The sequence below is a fragment of the Phodopus roborovskii genome, unplaced genomic scaffold (assembly GCF_943737965.1).
Source record: "Phodopus roborovskii unplaced genomic scaffold, PHOROB, whole genome shotgun sequence".
NCBI classification, from domain to species: Eukaryota; Metazoa; Chordata; class Mammalia; order Rodentia; family Cricetidae; genus Phodopus; species Phodopus roborovskii.
In genome coordinates this window covers 5,560,983-5,573,530 of record NW_026126515.1, presented here as the reverse complement: position 1 = coordinate 5,573,530, position 12,548 = coordinate 5,560,983, and the positions used below count along the sequence as shown (strand labels likewise).

General features: G+C 43.3%; 1 protein-coding gene across 3 annotated transcripts in view; it reads right to left on the bottom strand.

Annotated features, from left to right (window-relative positions):
• Positions 1-6,622: 6,622 nt before the first annotated feature.
• Positions 6,623-12,548, bottom strand: part of LOC127230956 (acyl-coenzyme A thioesterase 1) — a 55,292-nt gene continuing 49,366 nt past the window's right edge. For all 3 annotated transcript variants that reach the window (XM_051196307.1, XM_051196312.1, XM_051196311.1), the window contains exons 2-3: positions 9,611-9,813; positions 6,623-7,271 (exon numbers count right to left, since the gene is read on the bottom strand). In XM_051196307.1, coding sequence (XP_051052264.1) covers positions 6,666-7,271; positions 9,611-9,813 — 809 coding nt within the window. In that variant the 3' untranslated portion in view covers positions 6,623-6,665. The remainder of the gene's footprint in view (positions 7,272-9,610; positions 9,814-12,548) is intronic.

The following is a 12,548-nucleotide window of genomic DNA, read 5'->3' as shown; positions in this document are numbered from 1 at the left end:
AGTTTTAACAGAGTTGCTGGGGCATGCAGGGTAGGACTGTACAAACACACAGCTGCGGACAGTTGATGCCACTTTTCTGGGAAGGCTGTCGGCGATATGTATTTAAAAGCTTTAAAAACTGGTGTACCTTTGTGACCAAGCCAGGAGTTTTCAATCTTCGTCCAGAAGAACGGTCAACGAAGTACATGTGTAACTGCCCCGGCACATGTTCAAAACCTTAATAGGAAAAAGAAAAGCTAGATGTCAACAAAGGAGAGTTGGTTAGGTAAGTAGTATTAAACATACAAACGAAGGAATAACTGTGCTATTAAAATATTGTAGAAATACATGTATTCGTGTGAAAGGTGAAGGGAAAATGAGAAACGGACTGACTTAACCTCAAAAGGCCGAAGACTGCTTTATTGGAACAGCGAAGGCAGTAGCCTTTTTCCAGAATGAAGGCTGAACTCAGAGTGACCGAGGGGCATGTAAAATACATAGGTAGCCACTGGGAAGTGATAGTTGTTTTGTTTGTGGTTATACCCGGAGCGGGATGGGTTGTTTTCCATACCAGGGCCTGTTGTTTCTGCAAGTGGAATGGAATGGTCCGGTTGGAGCTAAACCATTCTTTATGGGCAGGGGCCATTGCCCAGTATAGCTTGATTCAGTTCCTGGTGACCTGAGGCTATTACCCAACCTAAAGGTATTGGTATTTTAAGTAAAAATTCAAGTTGCCAAGCAAAGTAAGTGACGGGGGTGGGGGTCCTCTTTAAAATTTATATGGTGCACATGAAGGTGCGGAAACATAGTTAAAAGGGTATTATAAAGGTGTAATAGTTGTTAGCCACAGAATTGTGTCTCCTCAAGATTCATATGTTGAAGTCTTAATGTCCATATCATAGTATCTAGAGCCTTTAAGGTGAAGTAGGATCATAATCCAGGACTCATGCATGTCCTTGAAGATCAAGAGACATAGTCCAGCAGTGGTGGCAAACACCTTTAATGTGTGCAGAGGCAGGCGGATCTCTGTGAGTTCCAGGTCAGCCTGGTCTACAGAGTGAGTTCCAGGACAGACAGGGCTACACAGAAACTCTGTCTCAAAAAATCAAAACAACAACAACAAACAAAAACCCTTCTCCTCAATTATATATTGGAGCAGTGATGTCCTCACTTTATACATCTGGTATTGAAACCCGCACTTTAAACATTTACCCCTATGCCAGTGTCATATTATCAGACATTTACTTGTCTCTGCAAATTAATTCAGCATATTTTGACACATTTCATATCAAGAACGCTGTGAGCTAGGTAATGTATCCTATGCCTTTAATACCAACACTGGAGAGGCAGAGGAAAGAGGGATCTCTGTAAGTTTAAGGCCAGCCTGGTTAACATAGCAAATGTCAGATTCTCACCCCCCAAAGTCACAGTCTGGGTCCAGCTCAGGCTGGCCTCGACTCACAGGCCTGCCTCTGCACACATTAAAGGTGCTGGGATTAAAGGCATGCATCACGATCACCCAGCTTCAAAACCATTACCTCTGGAAAGGGCTTTTAGTTTTTGATTAACTCAAGTAAGCCTGCAACAGACCAGAGCCCCATGCTGGTTCCCAGGCTGTGCCTGCTAACCTACCCTCCCCACCTCAACATAAGCCCTTGTAAGGTAGGGCTCTCCCACCAGTTTGCTGTCCTCTCTGCTCCACAGCTCTGCCCTGGCAGTTGCCAGCCTGCTCCTCTCCCTGTCTTTTCCCTCTGCATCTGTCTCTGTCCCTGAGAGGTAGCCATGGCAGACTTCCCCTAGATGCCTCTGGCTATTCTCTGTAGATAAGAGATATCTACAAACAAACAAAACACAAGGCTTTACCGTGAAAGCTGGGGCAGGGTTTCCAAGTTTGACAGGGCTGTACGAAGAGCAACAAGGTTTGGATAGTCATGCTTATGTTTTAACTGTCAGTGGGACAGCATGCAAGATTCAAGATCTCACACTCAGCATAAAGGAAGCAGTGATTTCTGACTGTCGCTAAAATCTCTCTCTGGCCACCAGGGGGCACTGTTCCCTAAACTTACTTACTGGAATGGCCCATGTGGCAGGACAAGTTGCGTCCTTTGGTGGGGGTGGGGGAGGATTTTTATTTTAGATTAAGAAAGATCATCACAGTTTGAATCGAAACATTTCAATCAGACACTGAATTGAGCTATCACATAGTAGGGGAAGGTAACAGAAACAGACAGAGGAAGTCCTCTCACTTGAAAGCCAGGAAGTTTCAAAACCGGTCTAGCTGAGGAGGGCACACACTTTGGTGGGCTGTTTTTAGTTGATAATGTGGTTTTAAAAATTTGTATTAACTTCATTTATTTAGGGGTGTGTGGGCACATGGGTGTTGTGTGAGTATGTCAGAAGAGAATTTGTGGAAGACAGTGACCCCCTTCTATCGTCTGAGTCCTGGCAGGGTTAGTGGTGGGATGGAGGGTGGGGGGAAGATGGGGGAGAAGACTCAAACTCAGGTCATCCTCCTTAACAGCAAGTGCCTTTATTCACTGGAACATCTGCATGGCTCAACTTTAGATATTCTGAAAACAAAAAACAAAACAAAACAAAAAAACTAAGTCTTCTCATCGGTTGGCACAAGTATTAGTGTATCATTTTGTATGTGGAAAAACACCCAGACACTTCTGGTATATGACTTTAATAGATTTTGTTTTTGAGAAAGCATTGAACTCACAAAATAAAACCATAAGTTTTATTCTTAAATGTATGTGTATAAAAATGGTTCTAGAAGGTTTTGTTTTTTTTTTTTAAATCAAGTTAGCAAATGTATTACAGTCCTGTTGAGAAAGTTATAGATCACCATGCATTTAAGGCCAAATTAAGAGTCCTTTAAGCACTGACTGGGAACAGGCTGTTGCCACAAAGAACTCTCAAGTTCAAAGTTCAAGGGCACAGCATTTATAAAGGTAAAAAACAAAATAAAGCCCAGGAGAACCATGATGCCATTGCCAGGAGTAGCTCAGGGAACATGGTAACATTTGTTTAGGCTATGCATTCAGGAGTCATTTTGGTTATATATCTGGGCCTTGGTCAGGGTCAAGGAAAGTTCCAAATGTGTTTTCAAACTGGACATGACTGTTCAGAGCCATCAGGGGCTAAAGAGCACCTGAACAGGTACAAAGTGATGTTAGGGCAAGAACAGTCACTTCAACAGCAAGCTACCCTTGGAAGAAAGCTGGGATCGGGAAATGAGCTAAGACAAATGCTATTTTATCTGCACCTCTTGAATCTCATTCGGTGAAGAATGTATCTTTATACATAGTCAGTGTGGTTTGTGTTATGTTTTGAATATGAAAGTTGGCCCCACATTGTGCACATATATCCAGGAAAAACAATTTATACATATAAAATAAAACTAAAAATTGTAAAAATAAGGTGAGCATATAGCAGAGCCTAACTTAAGAGATGATGCTTCGGAAGAATTAAGAACCCTGCGTGTTCAGTTGTCGGAAATGTGTAGCCGACTTAGACAAAAACAAGCTCTCTATCGCTGAGCTATGTCCGCAGCTGCTTTCTTTTTTTTCAAACATTTTGAGTCCAGCTTTCAATCAAGTACCGGATTTGGACTTCAACGAGCGCTGTTACCCAGGAGGACTGTGGACTTGCAATCTTCTCGCCTCAGCCTTCCAAGTGACGGGGACTAAAGGACCTTCAAGTGTAGCCAGTGGCTAACCCAAACATGTGTTTACTTTTAGATGTGCCCACTAGCCTTATTCACCCAGACAGAAATACATTCAAGAATACTGGGTTTTCCAAGGAAAAGACGACAATGGGTTAGATTTGGTTATGCTTTATTATTTAAAAATTTATTTTAAACTATCTAAAAATGAAAATTTGTATACATTTAGGGGTACCATGTCGTGATGAAGTGAATGGGACCCCCCCACACCATAGAGTCACAAATTTGAATCCTTGGTTACTAGTTTTGCTTGGGGACATTGTGGAACTTCCAGGATATGAGTGAAGCCTTGATGGAGTAAGATTATCACTGGGAGTGGGGCTTTGAGAATCTATAGTGTCTACACCCTCCCTCTGTCTCTGTCTGTCTTTGAGTGTGTGTGTGTGTGTGCATGTGTGTTTCTTCCATATGGATAGGAAGGTGACTAGCAGCTTCCTTCTCCAGCCATCTGTGGTCCTGCATTCCCTGTCACTGTGGGCTCTAGCCCTGTGGAACTGTAAGCCATAAGTTTCTTTTGGTCACTGGTTTTCATCACAGCAACAGAAAGGAATGGATACATATGCAATGCTTTGATACATGAATATGTCCTATAATGTTTAAGGCAGGCTAATCATATCTCCTCCAACATATCATGCTTGTGGTAAAACAACAGCAAAAAACATTCAAAACCGTTTCTGACTTTTCAAAGCACACAGCACATTATCACTCTTCCTAGTCACCCTGCTGTGAATGGCACACACCTGTCACTCACACCTAACTGTAACTTAGTTTGTCTCCATGCCCTCAGCTCACCTCACTCCAGAGTGTTAGCCACAGTCTCAACTTGGTACACTCCCGACCTGTTATTTGATGTTTTCCTTTTTAAAAGTGTCACAGAACTCACTTTAGGTTTATGACATCTGCTCTGTGCCACCAAGCTTCAAGGAACATTATTAGCAAGTTTTTCTAAAGTCGTGTTTAAAAAATGATTATTTATTTTAAAAATGTTAGACTCTAAACTCTCCACCTTGGCTTTCAGAGCCTTCATTCTGCGGCTGTAACTTCACTTGATCTTGCTGGTAGTTCCCACAATGCAACTCAGCATTATTAGAAGGTTAATACCTGAGGACAGAGAAAGCCAAATAGTCAGTGAAATTCATGGGGTGTGGGGTAGAGTGATTTAGTTCTTCCACCAATCAGAATTTGTAAATAATTTTGTGTGTACACGTGCGCTGTATATCTAGTTGGGGAATTGCCATGGCAGGTGTGGAGGTCTAAGCACAGCTTTGTAGAACCATTTCTCTCCTGTCATCTTTCCATGGGTTCTGGGGATTGAACTCAGGTCATCCAGCTTGCTTATCAAGCACCAAGCACCTTAATCCATCAAACCATCCAACTGGCCCCAGATGGACTTCTTCTTAACACTTCTTATTTCAATATCCTCATCAGAAGAAAAAAAATCAGCTAGTACTTTCAGGTTGAAATATGTAAATGCCTCACGGGGACTGTCTGATGTAATCATAACATCTCAATGAAGTATTTGTTATTTTCCCACTTTATAGATAAAGAAATGGAGGGTTAGATTAACAGCTCACTCAAAATCAGTCACATAGTGACCGGCAGAGCCTGAGATGTAGATTTACTTGCTATATGGAGGCATCTTCTAAGGTACAACTTTTATATCACTTGTTGCTTTTGATATGACTGGGAATTTGGGAGAACTGATTTCTAAGCTTTGCACTTACTTTACAAATGTTGGGAATTTTGTATAACTATTTGAGTGGCTAGCATCTCTACAGCAGCAAGTCTGCCTAGGATTGAGTTGAAGCAGAGACTCCCAGGATTCACAACAGAGAAGATTATAATACAAGGTGAATGATTAAACTCTTAAGTTTTACAGTTGACCATAACTGTTACCTCTAAGGAACATTTTTTTTTTTTAAATAGCATGGCTATTGGCTTGGTGAGAGGTTTTGTGTATACCCAGAAAATCATGGGATTTGTCCTGAAGACTTGGAAGAACTTCTTGTGTCAGGGAAAACCCTCTGCTCTGGAATCTCAAGACTCCAGATAATGCTTCAATTACAGTGGAGTGAAGCAACTAGTCTTAGTTGTAATAAGAGCAGATGGTCTTGGGAGAAAGGGAGTCGGTGGACATAGCTTTGTGCCCAAAGTCATAGGCTCTGGCTCACACTTCATGACAATCTTGGCATGAAGACCTTTTTTTTTTTTTTTTTAGGTAGGAAAATACCACACAGTGACTGGTAATCCAGACAAGATGGTAAACATAAAAAAAGTATATTGATAGGTACCTAGGAGTCAGGGTGAAGTCTGGAGTAAATTTCAGGCATGTTAATAACTGGTAAGAACAAGGCAGAATCCATTTATAGTGTGACTTCAGCAGACAGGTTCTGAAGGCTCAGATAAAACCAGTTAGGGCCCAAAGGGGATGTGAGACTTCAGAGCAGAGCAGACCAATCAGTGCTCAGAAGCAGGGTGACGGCCCAGTAACTGGGAGTTGGACAAATGCTTCTTACATTCTTTTGCCTAAGGTTAAGGTTGGCCTTACAGAGTTAAATGGATTCATTAGTTAAAGTTCAGAGGCAAGAGGAGACCCAGCACTGGTTTCAAAGCCTCAGAGTCCAGCAGAACTCTTACAGGGAGGCTGAGCTTCCTACACAAAGCTTCTGAGGGGCTGGGGATACAGCTTTATTGGCTGAACACTTGCCTATCATACACAAAGCCCTGGGTTTTGTCCCTGACCATGCCTAAGTCTAGACATGATAGTGTATGACTATAACATTAGTACTGGAGAGCTGGAGCATCAGAAGTTCAAGGCCATCCTTGTCTACACAGTGAATGTGAGACTCAGTGGGGGACACGAGAGAAAACGAACAAACAAAAAATAACCTCCTGGAATTCCAAAGGGATTTGCATGATTAGAACTTTCACAAATAGCATTTGGTATACAATTGCAATGTTATATTTTGCTGTGCTTCACAAGTTGTTGACCATTAAGATACTTTTGGAAGAAAGTTTGAATTTGTTGCCAGGCATCTACCTGTGCTCTTGCATGAGCCCTTGGCTCACCTCCATAGAATACTGCTTCACCCAATACTGCATGAACAGAAGCCCTGGAAGGAGGAAAATACGGGGGGTCAATACAGTGACCAGTTTCTGGATAGTAGATTATCTGGGGTCTGTCTTTCCCATGGGCTTGTAGACGTCCACATGCTATATGAGCATAGAATTCACTCTTCCAGTTATGATCATCCATGCCCACAATGAACAGGAAGGGTCCCTGGGCTTTTTCCAGTGGAATAAGACTTTTGTGGTTAGGTTCCTCCAGTGGATTGTTCCAAATATCTACCAAATCCAAAAGTCCTGATGCCATCGTCTTTTGTTTTGTTGGGTCACAGCCAAGATCTGGAACAAACAGATCTTTGTAATACAGAGGAGCGATTGTGTTGGCCACACAGGCGTTGATAAGGACTGTGGCTGTGATGTTCCTTAGGAAAGCAGCCATCGAGAGGCACAGATCACCACCTTTGGAGAAACCAAGAAGGCCAACATTTGGGCCTTTCACCTGATGAGGAGAGAGGACAAGTGTGGAGTTTATGGGTGGAAAGCATGCATTGATTTCTCAATATAACTTCTTTGTCTTCCTCATACAATTAGCTACAAAGTTCAAACATGCCTGCTAATAAGAAAATGAATTTATAAGGACCAGGTCAAGGGTATACATAAAGGCACTTACAAACTAAATTAACAAACTGCTAAATATTTTCCCTATATCACCATAAAAATATATGTAAGATTGCTGGGTGGAAGCCAGGTGGTTGTGATGCGTGTCTTTAGTCCCAGCACTTGGGAGGCAGAAGCAGGTGGATTTCTGTGAGTTTGAGACCAGCCTGGTAGGACAGCCAGAGCTTTTATACAGAGAAACCATATATATCTACATCTACATCCACTCCACATCTACAACATCTATATCTATCATCAAGCTCAATTTAAAATCTTAGAACGTGCTGGATCATGGAACACAGCTTTAATCCCAGCACTCAGGAGTCAGCTCAGTCTACAGAGTGAGTTTTAGAAAACAAAAATCTCAGAACTCACTTGCAGTTCTGTATTGATGTAGCAAGAAAAACCAGTCATGGACCCCAGGTTCTGGATCCCAGCCTACTTTACCTCCTTCTCTTTCCATCATGGCTTCTTTTGTGCCTTAAAGGCACCTTAAAGGGCCTTCATTATGTGTGGACACACAGGTTACATGTTTAAGGTCTAGGTGCATATATGTTCTGGTCAACACAGGGAAGAGGCACAGGGCAGATGCCAGGCAGAGAATGTGGGAGTTCCATACCCCAAAAGTGTGGCTAAGAGCATATGGGTTCCAAGTAGACACATTTCCTTGACTCTTCAGACTCCTCTCCCCGTGGGAAAGAGTCCAGCCAAAGGAGAACCATAGCATGGTAATGTAAAACAAAGGACCCAGGCCAGGAACCACTCTTGCCAGGGGTTAAGGGGTCAAATATACAATGCATTTTGACTTCTTATTTTTTTTGGTCCTTAATTTCTCCCCTTAATAAAACCATCACAGTTCCAGATCATCTGGCTGGCCTGGAACTCACTGAGGTCCTCCTGCTTCTGCCTCCCAAATGCTGGATTAAAGGTGCATGTTACTATGCCCAACTCATTTAGGTTTTAATAGCTCTGCTTAGAGTTGTCCCTGAACTCCAACAAAGTTAGCGCATCCTACAGTCTTTGCAGAGCATCTTATCCCTTAACATTAGAATGTTCCAGACTCTAAGTTTAGAAGGCAACAAAAGTTTTGTCATTCCATTTATATTCATCAAAAAATTTAAAATAATTTTTCTGCTATCAGATACTTCATAAAAGCATAATAATGGTCTTTGGGTTACCACTGCTTTGATAAAATACCATGACCAAAGCAACTTGGGAAGGGAAGGGTTTATTTGGCTTATACTTTCATACCTCAGTCCATCATAAAGGAAGCCAGGACAGGAACTCAAGCAGGGCAGGAACCTGGAGGCAGGAGCTGATGCAGAGGCCATCACTGGTTTGCTCCTCATGACTTGCTTAGCCTGCTTTCTTATAGAACCCAGGACCACCAGACCAGGGATGGCACCACCCACAACGGGTTGGATCCTCCCTTATCAATCACTAATTAAGGAAATGGCTTATAGGTTTACCTACAGCCCAATCTTTTTGTTTGTTTTGTTTTTGTTTTTTCGAGACAGGGTTTCTCTGTGGCTTTGGAGGCTGTCCTGGAACTCACTCTGTCTCACAGGCTGGTCTCAAACTCACAGAGATCCTCCTGCCTCTGCCTCCGGAGAGCTAGGACTAAAGGTGAGTGCCACCACCCCCTGGCTCCTACAGTCCAATCTTATAGAAGCATTTTCTCAACTGAGGTTCCCTCCTCTCTGATGACTCTAACTTGTATCAAGTTGACATAAAAGTGTTAGTACAATCATTTTTATCACACTTATGGCATTGGTGAGAATCCTTAATATCATCAAGACACCATCCCTATTCTGGTGTCACCAATGGTCTCAAAGATATCTCTTTTCAGTCAAACTTTTCCTACTATCAACTTACATTAATGTTAGTAATGCGGAAAATCAAACCTCTGAGATGTCAGCTGCCTTACTTGGGCAGTTGTGGGAGGAGAATTCAAGGTTAGCAGTTTCTTAGTGCAGTGCTTTAGAGTTATGGCAGTTAGAAACAGTCAAATATTAAAGGATAGAAAGACGGGCAGAAATGGTAATAATCTTGGCAGCTGTTGAGGGAGTGCTTGGATCTCCCTTCATTTCTCTAAGGCCCAGTGTTCTGGCAGGGCTTTTGGCTCTGGCCCTGTGTGTATTCTACCCACTCCTCTGTATTCAGGACAGCACTAGAACCTACCTTTGGATGCTGCAGCAGGAAGGCCAAGGCTTCTTCAAAGTACTCCAGATGCACATCACTCAAAAATTCAGGGAGGTCTTCAAATCTGAAGTAAGCCAGAGCAAGTACAGCAAAACCGTGCCCAGCCAGGAGGCTGGCTCTGTATTCACACAGGCCACCGCCACTTCCAAACAAATCCATGATCCCAGGAAACTTCCCCTTGCCTGCAGAGCACCACATATCACATCACAAAATGCCTTAGCTGCTCAAAAGACATTTGGGGATTCAGATTTTGGCAATCAGCAAGGAAAAGTCTTTGAAGTCAGGGATGAAGTGGCTGGAAATATTTGTGAAACAGGACCCTTCCTACTTCATTTATTTATTTGGAGACATGTCTTACTACATTGTATAAGGTGGCCTGAAAACCTTGACCCTCCTGCCTCTGCCTCTCAACAGATGGGTGGCACCACATCTGGCTTTTTTTTTTTTTTTTTTTTTGACAGGGTCTCACTACATTGTTTTGTCTAGTTTGGAATTCACCAGACCAGCTGGCCTCAAACTCACAGAGATCTGTCTGCCTCTGCCTCCTGGGATTAAAAGTGTGTACTACCATGTCTGGCTGTTTGTTTTTAATAATCTACAGAGAAAAAAGAAATGGAACAAAATGTCTTCCGGCCCCACGGATTTGTCACCAATAATAATAAAGTTTAAAAACAACGCACGTCTTCCAACAACATTTTCAGCTTCCTCAGACAATATCTGAGGACACTTTATGGGTGTAAAGTGCTCTCACATACACCAGGGGTCCCTAGGAGATATCCCAGCTCCTCATTATCTTTTCTACCTTCATAGAAGGGCAGCCTGCATCAGCCAAGTTGTTCTGACCCCTGGATATTTATACATACTGCTTCTTTTGCTGGCTGTGCTATTTTCTTTCTCTCCCCTGACTTTGATGTGCTCACTTTCTCTGTTTGCTGACTTCTATTTGGATTCCCTTCCAGTCTTTCCGCATGCCCCCAAGGCTGAGTTGGATGAGATAGTCTTGGACATGTTCTCACCCAGGCCTTAGCCGGTGACTCCCTCTGAGCACCCGCCACACTGTATTCTGTTTATAATCATAATTTCTATTATGCTGTAAGTTTTGCCCAAAATTTTGACAGGTCATGTCTTAGTCACTTTTCTATTGCGGTGACCAAGGCAACTAATAAAAGAAAGCATTTAATTTGGAGCTCACAGTTTCAGAGGGTGTTGGAACCCACGATGACCACGGGGTTGGCAGGGAGCCCGGCAGCAGGCGAGCACTGGAGCCGTAGCTGAGGGCTCACATCTCAGTCAACAAGTTCAACTCCGATAGCTGAGGGCTCACATCTAAATGACACGTTCAACTCCGAAAGAACTGAGACTATTTCTGCCTCTTGAAGCCTCAAAAGACACCCCGGTGGCACATCTCCCTGGACAAGGCCACACCCCCTAATCATTTCTAAACAGCTCTATGAACTGGGGACATGATATTCAAATATGTAATATATATGGAGGTCATGCTCATTCAAACCACCACAGGCCACATAGTAGACAAGGAAGTTTTCTGTTTGGCTTTCTTTTCTCATTCATTTTTCTTTCTTCATTTCCCCCTTGTTCTTCAAGGCTCCTGTCATATACCTGAATGCGGAGTCATCAGGGAATGGCACTGTTCGAGAAGGTTTAGGAGGTGTGGCTTTGTTGGGGAAGTATGTCACTAGGAGCGGGCTTTGAGGTTTCAAAAGCCCTCGCTAGGTCGAGTGCTCCTCTCTCCGCCTAACAGGATGTAGCTCTCAGCTGCTGCTTCAGCACCTGCCTACATGCTGCTGTGCTCCTCATCACGATAAGTGACCAAAACCTCGGAAAGTGTAAGCCAGCCCTCAATTAAATGCCTTCTTTCATAACAATTGCTTTGGTCATGGTGTCTCTTCACAGCAATAGAACAGTGACTGGGATACTCTTATTGGATGACTGAATCAATCAAGGTGATTTACAGAGCTCCTACTAAAGTCATGTGGAAGTCTCCAGAAACAGAGACAGAGAAATGGAGTGGGACTCAGTTCCAGTTGCTGAGTTCCCACTGTACCAAGCAGCCACTAGTTCAGGTTAGAAAGTGCCTACGAGCTGTAAAAATGAGGCATACTCTCTTACTTGGTACAACAATCACCAAATTCAGTTTCAAAACGTTGCACGCTGCAGTGACTGTAGCCTTTTCCGTGTTTGGAAGGAGTCTGCCAGTGACTGTCTTTCCACTGTTTACATAGGCTGCACACTATTTTTCTTAGGCTGGGTTTGTCATCATCAGCACAGTATCCACACCTTAGGGTTTCCATTGCTGTGATGAGGCACCATGACCACAGCAACTCGTATCAAAGAAAATGTTTAACTGGGGGTTGCTTACAGTTCGTATTAGTCCATTATCATCACGGCAGGAAGCAAGATGACATGCAGGTAGACATGACGCTGGAGAAGGGGCTGAGCGTTCTACATATGGATCCACAGGCAACAGGAAGGGACAGTGAGCCATAAGGCCTGGCTTGAGCTTCTGAGACCTCAAAGCCCACCCCTAGTGATGCACTTCCTCAACAAAGCCACACCTACTCCAACAAGGCCACACCTCCTAAGAGTGCCACTCCCTATGGACCTATGATGGCCACAATCCACTTGTGTGTGTGTTATGTGCATATGAGTGTTTGTGTGTGTGTCCTGGTGTGTGTGTGTGTGTGTGTGTGTGTGTGTGTGTGTGTGTGTGTAGGTGAAAGGTCAATATTGGGTGTCTTACTCAAGACTTCTTCACCTTACTCTTGGAGACAGGTTCTAAACTTGGAGCTCACTGGCCTGATAACAAGCCTCAGGAATTCTGTCTGTACTTTCCAGGCTGGATCACAGGCAATGAGTCTGGTGCCCAGCTTTTTACATGGGTACTGATGGACTGAGGACC